This window comes from Haemaphysalis longicornis, unplaced genomic scaffold, assembly GCF_048455015.1.
Source record: "Haemaphysalis longicornis isolate Haplotype H1 unplaced genomic scaffold, Haemaphysalis longicornis Haplotype H1 scaffold_10, whole genome shotgun sequence".
NCBI classification, from domain to species: Eukaryota; Metazoa; Arthropoda; class Arachnida; order Ixodida; family Ixodidae; genus Haemaphysalis; species Haemaphysalis longicornis.
In genome coordinates this window covers 133148520-133170206 of record NW_027526204.1, presented here as the reverse complement: position 1 = coordinate 133170206, position 21687 = coordinate 133148520, and the positions used below count along the sequence as shown (strand labels likewise).

Here is a 21687-nt window from a genome sequence, read left to right as displayed (position 1 = left end):
TCAGCATTCGTTTCAATAAAGAAAACCACAAAACGAGCATCGAAGCGGCGTGATGGATGATAGGGCTCCTGTGAATAACACGAAGCACGCAGCGTGCGTTTCCTGTTAAAGATTACGGTGGCATAAGCTGCTCCGGAATGGGGCAACATCGGCTGCATACAAAGCAGGGAGAGACATCATTTCGAAGCGGAAAAGGGTTGGTTGGCAAAGTCGTTGCGGGAATTCAAATACGAGATGGATGATAAGACGGTTAACAATGGGAAGCATACAATGATACCGACATTCGCTTGTAACAGGCGACGTGATTTCAATACCCATATAAAATATAAACTAAAACATAAATTCAATTCGACTTCGCCGTGGGTAATTTTGCTGGGTGTCGCTTGCAGTTTCGGTGTCCAACCACCTCTACAGCGCAGATTGGAGATAACTTTTTTTAGATCATGTAGTATGCTAATTTTTTCTTATCATAGGTATCATGTAGTATACAAGGTTCGCACAGGTCCTTGAAAACCCTTGAATTTAGAAGTGTAAATTTCAAAGCCTGGAAAGTCCTGGAATTTGTAAAGGGTCCTTGAAAACCCTTGATTGTTCTGGAGAGAACCAATGGCTCTATCTTTTCACAAGAATTTAAAGTGTTCATCGTAAATTTTAGGTGTTACAAATGTAAAGAAACATTGCAACAATCAAGTTTCAGTGTATTGCGTGAAATTACGAGTTGTGGATGCTCATTATTACGAGGCAACCTTGGGAGCAGCACTCCTCACTAGAATTCATGCCATGATACAATCTCATGAAAGCCGGCTTCTGTTCTCTATATTGCATGTTCCATCTAGTCTGTGGACGGCCTTTCATTGCATGTTTGCTGTGCCTCATACGCTCCATCTGCGTTTGCTTTTACGTGAAAATGGTGGACGTGTACATAGTTCATCCTGCCTTGCAGCAACACTTGCTGCGTTAATTTCAGCTGGTACTCTTGCAGACAAACCAGGAGACGCAGGCAACATTAACTAAGTTTTGAAATCAAGCAGCCTCCGCAAAACACCAAGAAAAACGAAGAACCTCTAAATATAAACTATGAAAAAAAAAATAAAGCTGGGGGAGCATTTATGAACCCATAGCGCCTATCTAAATGTGCATTAATATTCTTCGGTTTTAGGCAATATCAAAATTTTGCATTTTGTTGAAAAAGTTAATAATCCCAGATAAAACATAAGATGGGGACCTTGAAAATGTGTTTTCTGGTCCTTGAAAGTCCTTGAAAACCCTTGAATTTTTGCTTTTGAAGCTCGTACGAACCCTGAGTATACAGAACTCTCATGTGACGCCTTCCCTGCTTCTCAAACCGGCCACTGAATCCAGAAAACATTGCAACGCAGTCACCTCAAACCTGCAAGGTGGAAGATTGCAAACATGATGATGATGATTTCTATTGGTTTCCCCTTTGTATCGGGGTGATGACATGTCATCTGACCAAAAAAGGACTAATATACCTATGTTTTGCACTTTTGGTTCACTACTAGCGCTGCTTAGGGCAGGCACAAAAAGCTTATTAGGCACAAAATATGTTTTTTTTCCTGTTACAGGTGGTAACTGTACTAGGCAATATTCCCCTCTCTGCTTTTCGTCCACCAGCATTCTAATCTTCTTTTCGTCCCCTCGACAGCCTTGAAGTTAACTTCCTCTGTGATACCCTTAAATCCTAGGGCTTCTGAAAGCCGAATATTCCCTTCATGTAGATTTGGATGGATACCCTCACATTGGGGAAAAATGCAGTCCATATACATTCACTGCAAACTAGAAGCTTTTTCGTAATCAATGGGCTTGTTGAGACTTTACGTATGTCGAGGACAAAACAAATCGCGATCGCCGCACCTTTAGCCACTATTTCATTATGTCACCCCAGAAGATCGCTTATCGACTTTTGACGATCTTGCTTGGTTTCTGTGGTTTTCAGTTGCGTGATAATCCGTGCTTTACGCTTCAGGGCATGTATGAAAGCCTGGCTAGAGGTCTGAAATGTTGCACCAGTTAATTCAGCAAGCCAACCGAGTAGTGGAAGCTTTCCTTGCGAGCTGTGCAGGCGTGGCCATCCTGTATTAGAGCAGTTAAATTAATGGCCACGGGGGGTAGCCCTTCCCCATCAGACAAGATTGGTTGGGTAAGGTTAATCTATTTTGCCTTGTTTACTTGCAGGAAAAGTTGTAAATGTGGTACCCGAAGCTTGGGCCGCGAAGAGGCTTCAGATGGCCGAGGATATACGTCGTCATCGCCCATATAAAAAAAACCTGTTTATTCAGTTGGCCGCCGAGGGCACCCCCTTTTTTGTTGATGGTGACTGCGTACTCCTTATGACAGTAAACCTGAAGAAAAAATGGCAGCATCTCCACTTCGTGGATGATGGCGAGGGTGCGGAGTACGGGGACTCGAAATGACACTCAAGTTGCACCCCGAGTGACATCCGATTTGCGCCCTGACCGTCATTCGATTTGAGCCGTGAGTTGCACCTTGATTATTCCCTAAATGAAACTGCAACTCACGGCTCAAATCGAATTTCGCTTGATGGCTGTGGTGCGCACGGATGGATGCGGACGGACATTGGGAGGTCCTAAGGTACTCCGCACCGTTACAGGAGGGAGTATGCCGCTTGACTCTCGGGTACTAACTCCCGGTCGTAGCCCAATGGGTAAGGCGACTGACACTAACTCTGTCTGGTCTACCAGACACAGGCTCGAATCCTGCCGGTGCCTGTGCGATTATTTGCGATTGTAAATGCTCTGCGCACGGACGCGGACGGACATTGGGCTGTCCTAAGGCACTCTGCACCTAAAAGGAAAGGCAGTTTATCATCTCAGACAGGTGAGTCTTTGGGCACGCTCTTTTTCCTTGCCCGTCCCCTGCCTTGGGCGGCTAAACGGCGGGCCAGCGATTCTTCCGCGTCATTACTGCCTGCAGGGGTGCGGGCGTGCAGGGCAGTAGCTCCTGCGGGAGGTAACCTGCAGGTCCAGAAGGTGCCACCATGATCACCTGGAGGGAGAGGGAATAAACTTTACTCCAGAGGCCTTCAGTGCGAACTCCACACTGGACGGAGGCGGTTCCCTCTTCACGGGAATCCATATGCTGCTCTCGCCGTCTGGCCCCTGGTGAGTCATGACCTAGTGACTTCATGGTGACAAGCCACAGCTGATCCTCCCGGGCAGCAAGATCCTCCACCGTTCGTTAAGGTGGAGTGAGGCACAATGAGGGTGGCGTGTATTTTGGACTAAACCGACACTCTCCTATCGTGCTGGCAAGTGCGTAATTTTTTCGCGGAGTGGGCAGGCTTCTTTAAATTGGTTTGGGAACATATGTGGTTGAGTAGTCAGGGGCGTGTCAAGATTTTCCGGTACATAGTTTGCTTTTATTTTATGAGTTATACTTGTAGTGCTGGGAGCCCCTGCCAGTCGTCCCTGTTGGTGAGCAATGGTTGGCTTTTCGCCTCTTCCACGGCTGTGGCAGGGGAGGTCAGTGCTCGGGCGTGCTGGTGGGCAAACTCCTTGCCCTCCACCGCAGAATTGGCCGGGACCAACGCTAGTTCTATGTTTCCTTTGGGAGGCTTTTTGTCTTTGAACACTTGGTGGCCAAGTCAGACACCCAGCCAGGCTGTAATCGGTGACCACTTTGGTCTTGTTTGGTAAGGTCAGGGCCGGGGCAATCGCCAGTTCCTCTGCCTCTTCAACGCTCTTAACTTCAGCGGACCCACATGTCAGTGCGTCACCACTGCTGTTAACCGGACCGCTTCGCACGTTCATTCATGGAGGCGTTTGTGAAAAATGACCCTTGGCTCTCGGCACGCAGGAGCTTCTCCGTGTGCGACTGCGTATTGTGGCCAGGCAATGCGACCACCCTTTAGCGCCAAGTTCAGTCCCTGAAGTGTGCGACTTCTTGCCGCAGCATTACCAGCCGCCATCACTTCATCTCCACTCGCCCTGGATGTTCCCGCCCATGAAAATAGTGAACACGGTGCCCGGAATTACACGCAAGGAGCATTTTCCACCTGCCGCTCTACGGTTTTTTGCTCTTGAATATATGTACAACACATACGGAGGTCATACACATCTGTACACTGATGGATCGGTGTCATCCACATCATCCACTGTCGCAGTGTGGATACCTTCGTCCCGCACCACCCTCAGTGCCATGCTCAGCCACAAAACATCATCTACGGCCGCCGAACTTGCAGCTCTGCGGATGGCCTTGGCTCACATCATCGAGCAGCCGGCACGCACGTGGGCCATCTTCACGGACTCTCGGGCTGCACTGCAATGTCTGACGTCTTTCCCCAAAGATCAGCTTGTGCTTGATGTACAAGCTTTACATCTTCAAGCTCTGCAAGCGCACCATCAAGTAGCACTTCAGTGGCTCCCTGCCCATTGCGGGATAACTGGAAATGTGAAGGCGGACGTTGCAGCATCCAAAGCGCATGACCAACGCGGATCAAAAATACCGGTGCCATTTTCTCGCAAAGATGCTTCAGCCCTTGCATCTAGTGTGGCATGGAGCATGCAGCGATCGCTTTGGGCAGACGCATCCAGCCATTACACGCCCCTCTACTCTATCGACCCGCATTGTAATTTTAAGATGCCACCGGGACTATCCAAGCATGATGAAGCAGTACTGCACCGCATGCGGTTGAACGTCGCCTACACGCGATACTACTGCTACAAAATTAATCAGTCCTCCTCGCCTCTGTGCCCACAGTGTGGTGTGCGTGAAGACCTCCAACACCTAATATGTGACTGTGTGCGCTTTACTACACAAAGAGTGTCTCTCGCAGTGTCCCTGGGCCGGCCGCTGTCCGCAAAACTAGAACTGAGGGACGTATTAGGTCCTTGGAACTCTTCCAAACGTGTCGCTCGTGCAACGAAAGCCTTATTGGCATACCTAAAAGACACAAGTCTTGATCAGACTTTGTAATTAGTTAAAATCATATGTATTCCACTTCATCATTATAATTATCATCGTCATCGCATTCATCTGGCGTTGCAAGCCAGGCATCTTAGCTGGGCTGACATCGCCAGTTTTCATTAAAGACTGTTCTCTCTCTCTCTCACCCCTTCCTCTTTCGCCAGCAGCCTGTTGAGGGGCTGCCACCTTGGTGTGCCGGGTTCATGTCTTTGGGGTTTGGCTTAGTTGTGATGGCTTCCAGCCATTCATCCAGCAGCCGGTTCTCTGCTAAAAAAATTTGCCGCGTATCAGCTTCTTTCGCTGCTAATGTCGTCAAAAGACGATAGTCTTTATCGACTTTTGCCAAGTAAATGCCTCCTTTTGCTTTCCCGCTCACCTCTCATGTTGTTCCTCTTGCGTCGCGCTCCTCCCAAGGTGAAGACGCCGAAGGTTTGCTTAAATCATTTTAAATTTCCCGCGTTCCACTGCTCAAAAACCGGGTGTCTCGATGCCAACGCTGCCGTACGGCGAAGATGCGCGTGAATCGAGGCACCCTACTTAAACGTTTATAAAACCGCGTTTCCCTACTCCACGTGCGTTGCAAGCAGAACGTGGAACCTGTCTAGTAGAACCTTTCGTAACCGTTGCCGTTGATTCCTTAAAATTCCGCAAGAAGCTATAGTGGCGCGGGCGACAGCAGGCGACGGCGAAGTGAATTTTTTTGTTGGAGTTGATGAAGTATTTAATTTTGTTAAAGTCAAGCATGCACGATTTTTTTATAAAGGAACACTGCAAACATCACTTCTGTATTAATTTGTTGTCTTATATTTGCGTAATGTCTTGTTCTTCTTCAACAATGTTGACGGGTATAAACATTACACCGGACTCAGACGGGTAGATTTAGCTATATAAGACTATATAAGACAGACTATATAAGACTATTGCGCAGACATTGTTTTACTTTGGCCGGGTGGCTGAATCGAGTCACAGACAGACAGACGGACAGACAGACATACAGACAGACCAAAATTTCTGGGTTTAAGTAGCCCAAGAAAGACTATCGTCTTTAAAAGTTGCTGGACCTGTAGGCCGCGCAAGGTGGTTTTCGGCTGGGACATGGTGAGCAGCTCCGGCGGAATGTCCTTGTCTAGACCTGGGGCACTTGAGCTTCGTCACGATGCCTCTGGCCAGACCCGGAAAGGCGCGTCGGAGCGTGGGCGGCCGTGAGTTTTGGGTGACCTGAGCACCTGAGGCACTTGCGCTTTTTCCCTCCGCCTCCGGCAGGAACCGGAACGATCGTTGGGGTATGGGGCGACCGTGGCTTTTGAGCAATCTTCCCGGCGTCTGGCACGCCCCATGCCGGATTGAATAGGTCGAAGCACTGGTTCTTGGGCAGCGCAGGGTAGGTATTCCGCGCTGACGTTGTCAACATCGCAATTTTTATCCAGATCCGTCTGCTTGGGTATGCATCTACCACGACCCCTCGGCCGTCGACGCTTCCCGCGAGTCGCCGCCAGCCAACGACCCAGCCAGCCTGCCGTATCGTGTTGTAATCCAGACTAAAGTATCTAAAAGTCAGTAATCCAGATGTCGCCTCCTGTATTTTTTCCCAAAGAGGCATAATTGGATAAAACTCCATGTTTCTTGAAAAAAAAAAAAAATGCAGGAGGCAATGATCCAGACAAGACCTTGCTGGCCGCAGAGGGCGCTGGCTCCCATTCGCACGTGCAGTACGCCGGCAGAGGTGACGGCCCGGAAGACGAAAACGATAAGATTTTGGTTTTTTTCGTTCCTTTTTTGCTTGTGATACATAATGTTGTAGAAGTAGTAATCGGCTTAATTAATAGAGGTAAGCAGGTAACAGAGCAGTTAGCGTGGGTAAAATAAAATGTAACAAGTAGTAAAGCCACGTGGTAGTAGTGAGTGTTTTTTTCTTTGTTTGTTTTAGCGCAGCGACAGAGATGTTTTGAAGATTAGGAGCAACGTGTGCGACAGAACGGTGGCGACATGACGGGATTTGAATGATCAAGTGGGGGAAAACAATTCTAGCGAAGTAGCGGGCTTTGCGTGACGGGGCGACTTAGGCCTAGGGGTTGGCCGAACGATGGCCCCGAGGACTAGAATGAGCACTGGGGCCGAAGACCAAGTGCAGTGCCAATGCCTGCGGTGGTGCTACTTGGGGGAGACGAAGCTTGAGCGTGTGACCGAAGCTAAGAAGGCGTCCTTTGAGTGTAGGCCTTGTGAACGGGCAAGACAAGGCTTCGAACGCCTTGAGAAGCATTGGAATGCTTCTCAAGGCTGGAGTGGAGGAGGAGTTGGATGGATTTGGATGGATTTGGATGGATTTGGAGGAGTTGGAGGAGTTGGTGGAAGAGTTGGATGGATATCTGAGGGAGGAGAGAGAAGCGCGGATGGCTCTCGAGGTGCGGGTTGCCGAACTTCACAAGGCGGGGCAGGTGAAGACCGCAAAGTTGGTGCGCACGGTGGGCGAACTGGACGAAGCGCGAGAAAAGCAGGCCCAGCTAAAAAAGCGGGTGGAAGAGCTCGTGACTCCGGTGGCAGGAGACGACGCATGTGCGCGGGCTCAGCACGACGAGCGGCACACCGGCGAGAGCAAAGAGCCACAGGGGGTGATTGATGTTGCACGCAAGAGCGGTGGCCGTCAACGCAGAGCGGACTTGGGTAGCAAAGAAAGCACCGAGGCGGCGCAGGGAAGTGGTGGATCGCCAGCCAGGTCATTTGCTGGCGTGGTCAACCAAAGTAGACCCTGAACACCTGCTAAAGAACCGGCTAAAGACGAGAGGAGGCGCCAAGTCATTGTTGTCGGCGATTCCAGCATGGGCAGGGTAGGAGAGGTAATCGAGGGGAGGGTGGGAGACGACGAACGCGTGAAGGTGAGAAAGCTTCCCGAGAAAAGAGTAGGGGAACAAAAGGTCCGTTTACATTGACCCGACGAGGGCGCGTTGAGTCGAAATAAACAGGTTTTTTGGACTCGACACCCCCATGTATAAGCGGACGGGGTGGGTCAGAGAGCCGTCGCGGCGAGTCCAGTCAACTCGGAGGCAGGGGGTGGGTTAGCTCGCTCGTCGGGCTGAGTCGGAGGGCCGCGGGGAGCAGAATACCGTATTTGCGCGGTTCTAACGCGCCCCGAATCGTAGCGCGCGGATAACTTCGCGCAGGAAAATTCTAAAAAAAAAATGTGACACTGACGGTACTGCGCAGATGGAAAGACATGACACCACGTACCTGGAATAGGGAGATTTTATTTGGCATGCAGCTCTAGAAGCCAAAAATGAATTGCGCTTCACAAGGTTGCTTATCCAGCTGCTGCTGGAAATAAAGTTATAGCGGGGAACACTGAAGTTGCTTGCGATTTCAAGTTGCTTGCGATTTCAAGTGCCTTGATCTTCATAATTCTAAGCGTTAGGGGCTAAGCAGAAGCACAAAAAAATGTGCAACAGCTGACCAGGGTAAGCGGCATGCCATTGAGGAATCAGTGCGCCGAAATTCACTCACGTCGTTTTGACGGATTGTTTTTATTGGATTGAGTTGGATTTTGCGGGTACTTCGTGTCCGTTGCGCATGGCAATGCTGCTGGTCGCTTTAAAGCCTATTTCGGTTTTGAGCCCGATTGTAATGCGCACACAAATATTAAGCTACCTTTAGCAAGAGAGGGCGCGCGTTAGAATCGTGAAAATACGGCAGCCCCTTTTCCGTGAACCCCGCCGCTCCCCTCACCTCGACTCTTTGGACGGGGTTCATATAAACTCGGACGCGTCGAGGTAAGCTGAACCCGCCACTCAACTCACCCCGCCCCCGTCGCGTCCATGTACACGGGGCTAAAGGGGCAACTGTGGGACACAATGCAGGACCGCAGCTTGGTAGTAATAATGGGGGAGCATGGGCATCCGGAAAAAAACTGCACAGCTTGGTTGGCCCATAATTGAAATAACTTTGCCCTGAAGGACGGAAGAGAAACGAGAACGACACCGACGTTCCCTCCTTTGTCCCGTCCTTTAGCGCAAAGTTTTTTTAATTATGTACGTGAACCAACTAGCCCGACAATCCACGCTACTCAAATGATCAGCGTATGGAACGCCCTTCAGGACTGCGGTCAACATTGCACTTTAGACACTGAATAACGTTGCCGGTCATATGACGGCAGTGAAACAGACTGCCTGTGCTGGCTATTGAAGATGGCGAACAATTCTGAAAGGTTTGACTTTTTTTTTGTTTTCTTTTTCTAAACTCTAGATTTATGCTGCGCATATAGAAACAACAAATAATTTCTTTATGGGCTGTGGATGAAGGCATCCACGGCCCATCGTGCTCATCTGTGTGTGTGTGCGCTGCATTTACGGGAGAATTTCTAATTGAAAAAACACACTGCAGCCTGCACAGTTGATCGTTAAATAAGTGCACATCTTTATCCGCCGCGGTGGCTCAGTGGCTAAGGCGTTGCGCTGCTGAGCACGAGGTCGCGGGTTCGATTCCCGGCCGCGGCGGCCGCTTTTCTGATGGAGGCGAAAAGCAAAAACGCCCTTGTGTACGAGATTTCGACGCACGATAAAGATCCCCAGGTGGTCGAAATTAATCCGGAGCCCTCCACTACGGCGCGCCTCATCGCCTGCGTTGCGTCGGCGCGTTAAACCCTACAATCAATCAATCAATCAATCAAGTGCACATCTTTGTTGTAAGGAAATCAAAATTCCCCCATGAGCTATGTTTGTGGCAGAAGCTTTTGCTTGCAGAAGGTATGCATGGTAAGTCATCCTTTTGAGGCTTGTAGTAATAATAGTAGTCCTGTTGTTTGCCAAAAATTGCCATGTCCTGGAACTGCTACAATTACTCCGCCTAAGCAGCACTACAAGCTTCGATTTAAAGCAACAGAACGTCACCACTCTTCACTTAGCCCTGCAGACCGCAAAAAACCCAGCAGTCGGCCAGACGCGTCCCTTTGCACAATCCAGCAGCCTCAAGAAAAAATGATGTCCCCTGCGGCAGCATGTGGCACTTCTAGCTTCCCGAGATTACAAAGAAAGTTTGTCCGCTTCAAGTTGGGGTTGGTACCGTACATACTGCAGTGGTTAATGCGTGCTCAGGAGTTTCGAATGACGCGTTTAATCTCATGAAGGTACTCGTCATGGAATGTTGTTTGCCGCGTTTGAAAAAGTGAGACTTACAGTGGCTGTCACTATGTTACTCCAGCTCCACAAAAGGCAGTGTTTGGCTCAAACCAATGTGAGGAAAGCTCCCAGCGTTGAGTATACCTTGAATGTAAAGAATGCAAGTTGAAGAAGGCATAAAGCCCTCTCTCTGCACATTGTTCAGAAAATGTGAGACATGAGCTGTAGTTTTAAAAATATAGGGCGAAACTTCTGGAGGGTTTACTCAATTAAGCCAACTTTCAAATGAAGTTTGTCGACATAAGGTTATGCTGTGCTGCTTTTGACCGGTACTTGAACGTGTCCCGAACAGAACGGCAGCACAAAAAGCCACCACGTAAGCCTCAGCCGTCAGCTTTTAGTGGTTTTAGTTCTAACCAAGGAGGATATCCTCCTTGGTTCTAACCAACCATCGGACGACGGAGTGGAATGGAATGGATTGGCTAAGGCGTTGCGCTGCTGAGCACGAGGTCGCGGGTTCGATTCCCTGCCGCGGCGGCCGCTTTTCTGATGGGGGCGAAAAGCAAAAACGCCCGTGTGTACGAGATTTCGGCGCACGTTAAAGATCCCCAGGTGGTCAAAAATTAATCCGGAGCCCTCCACTACGGCGCGCCCCATCGCCTGCGTTGCATCGGCACGTTAAACCCCACAATCAGGAATGGAATGGATGACTTTATTATAGGAGGAGGCCAATAGGCCCTGTTGTGGGATACAGGGAAAAGGGGAGGGGAAGATTGTTCATATAAAGTCTGCACTGCACTGTGAGCGTTCACTTAGCACGATATGCACAGGTGAAGTTGTGGCGAGGACACTCTAATACGACCATGTCCAATAGGGTGTCCAATAGGAGCTGTTCAGGAGCCACAAAGGGTGTGTTCGGGGGGACATCTAGAGAGTGGGTGAACGATCCTCCAGCATACTACTTTATAGAGACCTGTTTTGAGACCGAATTCTGTAGTTTTCTGTAAAATTTGGGGGTTGTTTCTGACGTGTTGGACATGCTCTTCAGAAGTCGTTGGGCGTACTTGCGTTGTAAGCAACTGGTTGCGGTCAGTTGAGTAAGCTGAACAAGCCTACATGAGGTGGAAAAGCTTTGGTGTATTGTTGATGCCGCAGTAGGGGCACCGAGGACTAGCAAGGTGCCTATGCGTTGTCCATTTGGAGATGACGTCCGGAGTGTAGGCTGTTAGCAATATTTTTTGCAAGCACATACTTCATCACGCGTTCATCAAACCAGCATTGAAAGAATGGAAGGACTCTAATCAAACCAACACAGCATGCATGCGTGCAAGCCAAGACTATAGTAAGTTAGCTTTAGATTTAGATTAGCTAATCTAAAAACGTTGGTGCAAGTGGCAACTAGCGTGGCTGCGATGACGATTCATTCACTTTAAAGGGACACTGAAGTGATTTTGTCAAGCTCCCGTTTTTGCTTGCACTGCGTAGACTGGCTCAAATTAGCACACTTTTCATCGTTTATCCGGTTGACAAATCGGTAATTATTTTACAAAGCGCTAAAGAAGAAAAACTACCATGCGCGGTTTGCGGCGGCCGCACCAACTAAGGCTGTGACGTTGAGAGGAGGGGCGCCGTGATTGGACGATGCCCAAGGTTAGCAATCACACAAGTTTCGGTTTCGGTTTCGATTCTGTAAAACATAACCAATGGCTTTGTTGGATGGGCATTCTCAATATCTCAGTAATCATCGTACCGCGCTTCTGCCATGTTGTCGGCTGTAAAATGCACAAGATAAGCCTCCCAGGACGGCTTGTAGTCGTAGCATTCACTAGCCAAGACCTACGCAGTGCATGAACGCCCTCCGCGTACCCGCAGACGCCCAAATGTCATGCGCTTTTCCCCCATATTTGTAGCTTGCCTCCCTCATGCCTGTATCGTAAAAAGCGTGTTCGCACCAGGCCAAGGGTCTGTTCATTCTGGCCTGTGCCCACTGCCTGCAAGCAGTCGGTGCTTATGGCAACAGCACGCCAACGAGAACTCGCTAGCGCGCCAGTGCCAGCCTGCGCGCGTTTTGTGAACTAGTTCGTGTAGCCATGAACGTTGCGGCCCCAAAAAAGGTGAACTCAATATAGAAAACATCGGCGGAAAACAAAAAAGTTAACTTACAAAAAAAAAGCACATCCCGCGGGGATTCGAACTCGTGACTCGCAAAACATTTGGAGTGAATTCCTAGCGCCCCAGGCTGCTAGGCCACGGAGCGGGACGCGAAAGCCTTGGTAATATAGGGTATATATTGTACAACCGGTTTACACTTTTATTTAGTTTTGGCATTTCAAGCCGCTTAGGTGACTATTTGTCGTACTGCGATCGTGCAGTAAGCGTCGCCCGAGTTTCCACAGTAGCTCACGTCTAGCAATTGCATTTCGTAGACGGAAAAGCGTTCGCAGATGCGTAGTCGTGCTGCTGACCGCTGTGCTTGTTCGCCCAGCGCAAAAAAGTGCTTCCCGCGCCCTAGTTTTACGCTGTACGGTAAAAATATCAGTTGATTTTATTTGCTTAGTACCTATATTGACTTCGCTGACTCTTCTCCCGCCTTCAAGAGGCCTTATATTTTCCTACTGGCGTACCAGTCAGCGAAGCGTCGCATGTGCAGGGCTTGTGTGAAGCGACCTTGACTTGGAGCTAGATACAGTGTACAAACAAACCAAGTAAAGAAAGGCACATTCTTCCATTCACAAACGTGTCCTGGCTTCGTTTCAACTAAGCGAACGAATTGCGACCAAGCAATTTTTTTTAACCTCCTTGATTGCGACGACCCGCCGGCGCCCGGCGGACGAAACGCTGGGCCGACTGACTCTGTCGGCCGGGGAGCCGTGCAGTAGCGCAGCCGTTGCGCAGCCAATTGCCAGCTCATCCCCTCCTGACGTCACACGAAAACGCCACAGAAAATGGGCGAGCGTAAAGAGAGGAGGACAGCGTTTTCGAATTAGTTTTTCTACTAAATAAAATCGCGTAAACGCGCCTAGAGTGGTCGAAACATGGCCTGGGGACTCTGGACTACAATTTGCGCTAGTAATCCCGCAATGTTTACATATCACTTCAGTGTCCCTTTAACGCATTTACATTGGGAAGATCTGGTAGGCCTGAATGCCAGGTTTTTTTATTCGTAGTGATATTTTTTGCTATTATATAATTTATAACAGGAGCATTGCATTTCAGGCACATCTTTTTTTTTTTTCTCTCCATCAGGGAGCTCAGAATGGCCCACATGATTGGACTGCACTAACAAACTACTGCAAAAATTTTAGAAACAATTGCGCTGAAACAGGAGCAGTAGAAACAATTGTGCCGAAGAATAGGGCATACAATTCATACAAGTGCAGTTTTGTACGATCCTAAACAAACTTACCCAATTCTGTGCTGTCTGTCTGGTGCTGTTACACCTAGTGTTACTAAGCCTTATTGAGCGACACTAGTTACACCCATACAAATCGACCACACCGGACAGTGCATGAACTACAACGATCTACTTGACTTGTTCACCTATGCGCAGCCATAGAGGGAGCCTGAACATGTCCCGAATGGAGCGACATTAGGTACACAAAAAAGTTGTACAAATAAACGTCACATTTTAATGGTTCTAGCTGTGACAAACTACTGAACGACGAGGAAATATTTTCTGGGAGCAAATGTTTCGTCAACGCGTTGATTGCTCCAACAAACCAGGCGCGCGTGCCGGCGCCCAGTAGCGCAGATTCGTTCACTCCGATGCATTTACGTTGGCGTACGTTGGGAAGCTTTCGTAGGCTCGAGTGTCAGTTCTTTTAATTGCATTGATATTTCTTGCTAATATAAAAATATAAATGGTGTAGCGCGTTTCGGGCACACCGGCTGTTTTTTGTTTGTTTTTCATCAGGTGTGCTCATGTGAGTGGACTGCGATCCGGAAAGGCTCTATGAGGCCCGGGCTGACTGCATGAGAACTCGAACTTACATGAGCGAATATTCACCCCAGGATGGGACATGTGTGGGTTGTGGCAGGAATAAAGAAACAATCGACCACGTCACAGAGATAATATCCTTACAGAAGACGTAGCAACAGAACGCCAAAAGATTCAGCCAGCTAGAATTGGGGGGGGGGGGGGGGGGGAAGGGGGGGGGGAACGTCCTACTTCCTGAAACTCTATGGAACCATTAACTGGTCAGCAGCGGAGAAAAAAAGCAGGGAAGAAGTCGACAAAGTGTGATCCCAGTCAGGGGAAGCGGCAGGGCAGAAGTAAAAAGGAATGTGAGTCGAGGGTTAACTGAAATTAATTCAATGACTAAGATAAGCTAGATAGCGCAGGCAGTCACCTCAATTCAAAGAGGAGGCCATTAATTAGCATTATCTGGCATTATCATCATTATGCACCAAAACAAAAAGTCAAAAATTATTTTAAATATATTGGACAATTAAGTAGCCATGCCAAATATATTTTTATCTCAATAAAAAATCCGTCCATTACTGCGCTTTTTACATTAAGCGAGACAAGAGGACTGTGATATGGGCGAGTTGGTGAATGTTCATGATTGACAATCCAGCGCGCGAAAACACGGCACAAAAAAGAACGAGAGTTAGACAGGACAGCGCTGCACTCACAACTGATTTATTACAGTTCACATTTGAGCTGCCAAAACTGAACAAACTGCAGGTTTTGGATTTAGAATTAACTTTCAATACAGGTCATGTATGCTGGTGTTACCGTCCCAGATCTCAAAAACCAGTGCTAAACTTCAAATCGGGTCATTCGAAGGTAATAAAAAATGGGATCGCATTTTCTTCATTACGCTCAGCCCTTTCAAAGTCATGTGACCATCAGCTGAATGACAGCTTCTCGAACCAGATAAGTAGAATGCAGACGGCTGGCTACCCTGACAATGTTCTCCTCATGGTCGTGCAGAAGTTAGTCAAATGGATAAAAGGAAAAGATACGGCAGGTTCTGTGACGCAGCCACCCACTCTTAAAAAAAAGGTCGGAGCATTCACTAATGGAATACTAACAAGTTACTTGTCCCAGTATACACTAGGTACTTAGTAACTGGAGGTAGTAAATGCAGCACTTGTCAAAATTACTAACCGAAGCAGGCAGTAAGCACCACTACCCACACTAGTAAAGTGCCAGCGATAGCACTCTTCTGAGCTACATGCGTTTACTAACTGGCCATGCACAACCTAGTCATAAGCACGACCTTAATCTAGTGCTACCACTTCCTACACTCAGTTAATTTACTATCCATGCAGTTGTTAGTGCCAGAGCCTACGTACAAAACCGCGGAGTAGTAAGGTTCGTAAGGAGTTAGTAAATGCGGCCTTTACTACCTTTTTACGACCTTTTTTATTAAGAGTGCCAAGGCAAAGAAAAAGATACCCCGTTGTGATACCGTATAAGCACCGGCTCTCTCATAACTTAAAAAACGTGGCAAAAAGATACGCTGTCGACGTGGTATTCTCGGCTCCAAATAAATTAGGAAAATTGTGCAGTAGGGTTGACCGAAGATTAGCTTCCCGGAATACAAAAAAAGTGTGCCCGATAAATCATTCAGACCCATTTGTGAAATGTGCAATGGGTGTCGTGTATATGTTACCACTTCGGTGTGGACATATATATGTGGGACAAACCGGGAGGTGTCTGAACACCAGGTTGTCCGAGCACCAGCGTTCATTTAAAACGAATCCACACAGCCACCTGGCAAAACACTGCTGCAAACAAGATTGTGAGCCGCTTTTTAATGAAACCACTGTGTTGTCGAGACACAAAGATAAAACAACACGGGAAATTATCGAGGCCTTTCAAATCAGACGAGCTGCTGACCGTTGTATAAGTATGCCCTCAATAGTGCTGCATGACCGGGAATACGCGTATCTGAGTGACGCCTTTGCATGACCAAGTAAACCAAAGACTACACATGTGCAAACCGATTAATGATTGCGTTTTTTTGTTTGTGGTTATCGGGTGCAATAAGTTACCGCCACGTGGGAGACTGATCTGTATATATGACCAATGTTTTCTTCGAAATAAATCAGTTGTGAGTGCAGCGCTGTCCTGTCTAACTCTCGTTCTTTTTTGTGCCGCGTTTTCGCGCGCTGGATTGTCAGTCATTAAGCGAGACAGTTTCCTGCTGAACGCTGGTGCACTTGGTTGAGTTTGGCTGCTTTGGTATTTGTTCCGTGTTTTTGCCCCTGCGCGGTTCTTTTGTGTGATCGACTTGGTGAACGGCGTGAACACTCGTGGTTCGAGGATTTCTGTGTGTTCTAACTTCGGTGGACGCTCGTGTCGTCATTTTTGTAGACTCAATTCGGTGTGGCACTCAGATGCAAGCAAGGCAAGGTGACGGGAAGGCACAGTGGAAGTTGCGCCGGTTGTGCCATATCTACGACGTCGAGATGATCTCGCGGAAGTAAACAATGGCGCCCTTGAAGGTTGACTGCCATTGCGATGGCTCCGAGGCAGCCATGGAGTCCGACAGCCAACATGCCCCTGCCGCAGAGACGGTGAACACTTACGCAGCAGATCAGCGAACGGAAAACTCTGGCGCTTGGGACAGTTGCTACATCTATAGCCGAATCGGTGAAGTCCTTAAATTCTTGGCATCCAAAGGCGTCGGCCTCGGCGATGCCTGCACCGACGGCGCTGGGCGCACTTGTTGGCTGTGCTGCAACACGACGCCGTGGAACAGACTTTTGGCTCCTCTGAGCCTCGAACTTGTCGTGTCGGAACCCGGAGAGCACTGCCTTCGCCCCATCGATGTTGGTAGCCAAGACAACGATACCAACGCCCGTTGCGACGGCGCTTTCGTCTTCGCGTGGCTACTCAAGCAACACCGGTGCGTGAAGACTGTGCATCTGGAATGTGACGTTCTCTTTCGGATGCCAGCGTACTGGCTAAAACTGGCCCTGAACTCGAGCGCCAACTTGCGCTATCTCAAGCTCGTGGGCGACGGCTGGAAGCTGAAGAACTTTCTGGAAACCTACGAATTGCTGGAGTCCTTAGTGGCGCTCGAGAGCTTCGAGTTCTGTAAGCTCAAGGTTACCCCCGTGCTGGCGTCGAGCATCGCTGCCCTCCTGCGCCGAAACAAAGGTCACCTGGTCAAGGTCAACTTCGCGAACAATCCAATGTCGCAGCGCAGTATGGCCACCCTCCTGTCCGCCCTTATCGGCTGCAGGGCGCTGACTGAGCTGTCGTTCATGTGTTACGGGCTGAAGGGGCGCAACGTGAAGACGATGGCGCGGGTGGTGAGAGCGGCCAGGCAGCTGAAGCAGCTCTCCCTTCACTGGAGCCTCGGTAGCGAAAGCCAGTGGGGCTCCATCGCGGCGGCCTTGAAGGACCACACATCGCTCGAGGAGCTGAGTTTGCGTGTGGAGGAGGCGCGCATGGGCCCAGTCTTCGAGGCCCTGGAGACCAACACTACCCTGCGGCACCTGTACCTGCAATTCAATTGCAGGTACAGGTACCCGTGCCGCCCGCCCAGGCTGTCTAGCCTGGCCAACCTACTGTGTCGCAACAGGGGGCTTCGCCACGTGGTGTCGCGGCATTGCACAGTGTGTGACAATTCGGCGCAGCAACTAGCTGACGCAATCATGAAGAACAGCACCCTTGAAACGTTGGACCTCTCCACGAACAGCGTTGGCATCCAGGGCATTTCGGCGTTCTGTGCTGCTCTGAGGAAGAATAAGACACTGAAGGCCGTCTCTTCAAGTTATCATCCAAGTTATCTTCCAGACGGAGAAGAAAGGAGGTACGTTTTTGAAATTGACTTAGGTAGTGCCACTAAGAGTCATGCCACTTGTAAGGCCAGTATCTATCATTTAGTGGCCATTGCTTCGTTCCGTCTCTCCGTTTGATAGATACTGGTATAAAAGCAAAAACGCCAGTGTGTTCGAGATTTCGGCACACGTTAGATCCCCGAAATTAATCCGGAGCCCTCCACTACAGCGCGCCTCATTGCCTGCGTTGCGTCGGCGCGTTAAACCATACAATAAAAAAAAATAAAAAATGCGCCTTTGGCACTTTTTTGTGCCTGCCTATGCAAAGTCCGATGCAGCTTTCGTCAGGGGTGATGCAGTCGAGACTGAAGTCCTAATAGTAGAGACCGGGAAAGAAAACGTTAGCAGGGAAGGAGACTCTTTTGGAAGAGCTCAACACAAAGGCTGCCGGTGAATTCCTGCTCCCGTCATGCTTCAGTGGGAGCGGGCGCGTTACAAAGGCGGAATTAGAGCACCTGCTCTTCGTGGGAGCAGTGTGCTGTGTACCATAGCTCGGCGACCGCTTGAGATCTGCCATTGAAATTTAGCAATAGCGACTGCTATTGCCGAAACGTATTGATGGGTTACCAGGCAGTGCATGGGAGGGATGGTTTGTTCAACCCTGAGTTGTGACATATATGCATCACATGTCCCAAAAGCTTGAGCAATGCAAGTGCAACAAAAAAAGAAACCACTAATTCATTCTTCGCATCAGTGAAGACGTAATCTTGAGAGCGTACATGTTGCTGAGACACGAGAAATTACAACTTCTTAAGAAAACTGAGACTTGCTCCAATGTATTATTTTTGCTTCATTCTACAATGTTGCCCTCTCCCTTATTTAGTACTTAAATCTTGACCAGCTGCAAGGTGTGCGTGTCTGACTTTTTGCCTGCTGCATGAAATCACTTCTATCCCTAGTTCCAAAAAGTTTTGCTTGAACTTTCCGTCGTGTCAAAGGTGTCAAGTTCATTTGTTTACTGTGCTTCATCATGCTGATTGCATACCAACGAGCCCACTTGTCAATGTTATGTGAAGGGAGCTGTGAGTTCAGTGATTTGCTTTGGCACTGTTTATGCACGCCATGCTCTCGCATCAAAAGGGGTGCAAACGGCATTATGAGAGCACATAACGCACGACCTCAGTTGGGCAGGGTGGCATGTCCATGTACTGAAGATAGATAGAGAGAGAGAGAGAAACATTTTAATGAGCTTAATGAGCCCAAGTCACCAGGAGAGTCTAATCCTCAAGTTCACAGCTGCTCAACAGTGTCTCCCACAGCTCAGGAAAGGAACAGGAGGAGAGGAGTAGCAGGGTTGGGTTGTGTGCACATTCTAGAATTTAATCATGGAGGGTACCTAGCTGTGGACAGAATTTGCATAAAGCAGTGTACTGAGCGGGAAACAATAAATTAATTCAGACTGGGTGTACGTACGCCCTTGTTTGTAAATATCTGAGTGTTATTTCCTGACTTTTGCTGAGGTATGAGAATTTTCGTTGGGTGGTCCGGTAAAATTGAGTTACATCCTGATGGGTGAAAAGCGGCGTTGGAGCTGCGGTGACCTCGGGGACTTGGTGGGCCAGTTCACGAGCCTGTTGGTGGGTGAAGTTGTTGCCCGTTACAGGGGCATGGGCAGGTGTCCATGCGATTGCCTCTCGGTGAGGTGAACGGTAGTGCTGAAGACCCGTAGGGTAGTTCATGCCACCCCCCCTGACAGGAAACTGCTGCAGGCTGCTTTAGAATCAGTGATGCTGACTTTGCTGGGGTATTGGATGAGGGCTAAGGCAATGGTGAGTTCTTCGTCGTTTCGAGGGCAGGTCATCTGGATGGACGCGCTTGCAATTAAATGATTTCTGGATCTTGTCACTGCATCCATGGTTTTGTTTGTTAAAATGTGCAAATACATTTGATTGCATGTTAGCATGAGGGTAGTGGCATTGTACCATTGCCATTTACATACACAGACACTGTAAGGCGGGCCATTTGTTACGTTGTCATTGTTGATACCCATACTGAAGAAGTTATACTACTATCCTCAATTTCTGGCCAACAAAGCTCCCATGAGGCAATTAGAGATAATTATAGAAGTTTCACGTGTAACTCTTGGCACTGCATTTAGTTACTGCTCACCATATTCCACTTGGTGAACAAAGTGAAAAGCTTATTACCTAATTGTTGCACTAGCATTTCCTGTTCGCTAAGGTTTCAGTCAGCAGGGCATCCGAGCTCTTTCATAGCGTATGCAGCCTGTAAAAGTGTCTAAATGTACAAGCATCACCTGCATGACAGCAGGCATGATACTGCAAGCTGCAGTGCTATCAGAAATTCTGAGGGGTAAGTATGGGAAAATGAATTGTTACAGTAGATGAAATTACTAAATATTACGCAGTGTTGCACATTTCAGTCTGCTTGGTGTAGCCCCTGCTACTTTGACCACTGCATGGGCCTGAAGTAACTTGAACTAAATTTTGAGGCCTCCATTTATTTGCCCTGGTGGCGGTTTGCCCTGGTTTGTGATTACCAATGAAGCTTTCCCCTCTGTTGTGCTGACTTGCATTCACATGAGAGCATTTTTGTCACATCTTGCAGGAGAGGCCTGGCTCGCCTTTTGTACGAGTCTGACTGCTATGGTCGCATTGTGGTGCCCATGGCCGACCCCGACCTGCTACCGCTCACAGTGGCGCTGGCACTCGCGTCGCAGTCGCCGGCGAAACTGAGCCTCGGGAACATCAATAAGCTTTCTAGCACACTTTCGTGCGAACTGTTCGACGTTCTCGCGAGCAACACTGAGGTCAAAATACTGAAGGTCGAAGCGGACGGCTATGAAGCCGACAAGGCAGACGCACTCAGCCGAGCCCTGGCCGCCAACCAGTCCATAAAGAGGCTCGAGGTGCGTGTCGACGTAAGCGGCTATTGAAAGTTTCTCATCGAAGACATTGCCGAGGCCCTCATCGTCAACACTTCGGTCACCGATCTCATCATTCGCGCATACCACACCCGCCTGGTCTTTTTCGAGGCCTTTGCCCGCATGTTGACACAGAACAAGACCCTGACGACGATCTCCCTCCGCTGCAAGGTACTGGGATCCAAGCACCTCGAGATTCTGTCGCAGGGCATGCTACAGAACAGGGTTGTGACCTCGTTCGCAATCGACCAGGTCCTGCCCAGAAACCGCGCCGCCTTCCGTCTCCACGAGGCCGTCAGGCGCAACACTGCCCTCCTCAACATGGCGGCGCTGTTTGTGCTGCAGGCCGACGTGACCAAGCGCTGCGCCCAGACGTTCGAGACGCTCCTCTGGACTTCTTCCCTGGTGTCGCAGGTGGCCAAGGTGTCCGGCCAGTCCGAACAGGAGGCTGCGGCGGCCCTGGATGCGGCCGATGGGTTCATTCGCTCTCGCTTGCTGTTTGTGACCGGGGTGGTGAGGGACGCCGTCAGGTGCTTCCCCGGGACTGGAAAGCAGGCGGATGCGCTAAACGATGACTGCTGGCAGGCCATTGCAGAGTACCTAAAAGTCTCCGATGTGCGCGACGGACAATAATGTGCCAATAGTGTTCGAACAATAGTGTGCCAAGCCGTTTGTAACAGTGCTGCAGTGCCATTCGTGCCTGGCCTAGTTGCAGTTCCTGTAGTTTTTATATGTACAGGTGTACACAGAGCACTGGACATTTAAATACAAATGTCTTAATGTAAGAATGTGTGGTGAAGTCATTAATGAGTAATGCGCACCTGCCGGGTTTCCCGAATTTGCATGGTTTTGTACGATTGTACGAACGAAATAAAAATATCCCGAAAACGCACCCGTCTTTGTCCAAATCTTTTTCCCAGTCTGGCCACAATGCACCGGAGGTATACCTGA

The 21687-nt window shown here is 49.0% G+C and overlaps 1 protein-coding gene across 1 annotated transcript; it reads left to right on the top strand.

The window, feature by feature from the left end:
• Positions 1-16183: 16183 nt before the first annotated feature.
• On the top strand, positions 16184-21480 carry LOC144160107 (uncharacterized). Its single transcript, XM_077691714.1, has 3 exons — positions 16184-17824; positions 20421-20721; positions 20752-21480. The coding sequence occupies exons 1-3, from the start codon at positions 16494-16496 to the stop codon at positions 21367-21369; spliced, it is 2250 nt and encodes a 749-aa protein (XP_077547840.1). The 5' UTR covers positions 16184-16493; the 3' UTR covers positions 21370-21480.
• The last annotated feature ends 207 nt before the right edge of the window (positions 21481-21687 follow it).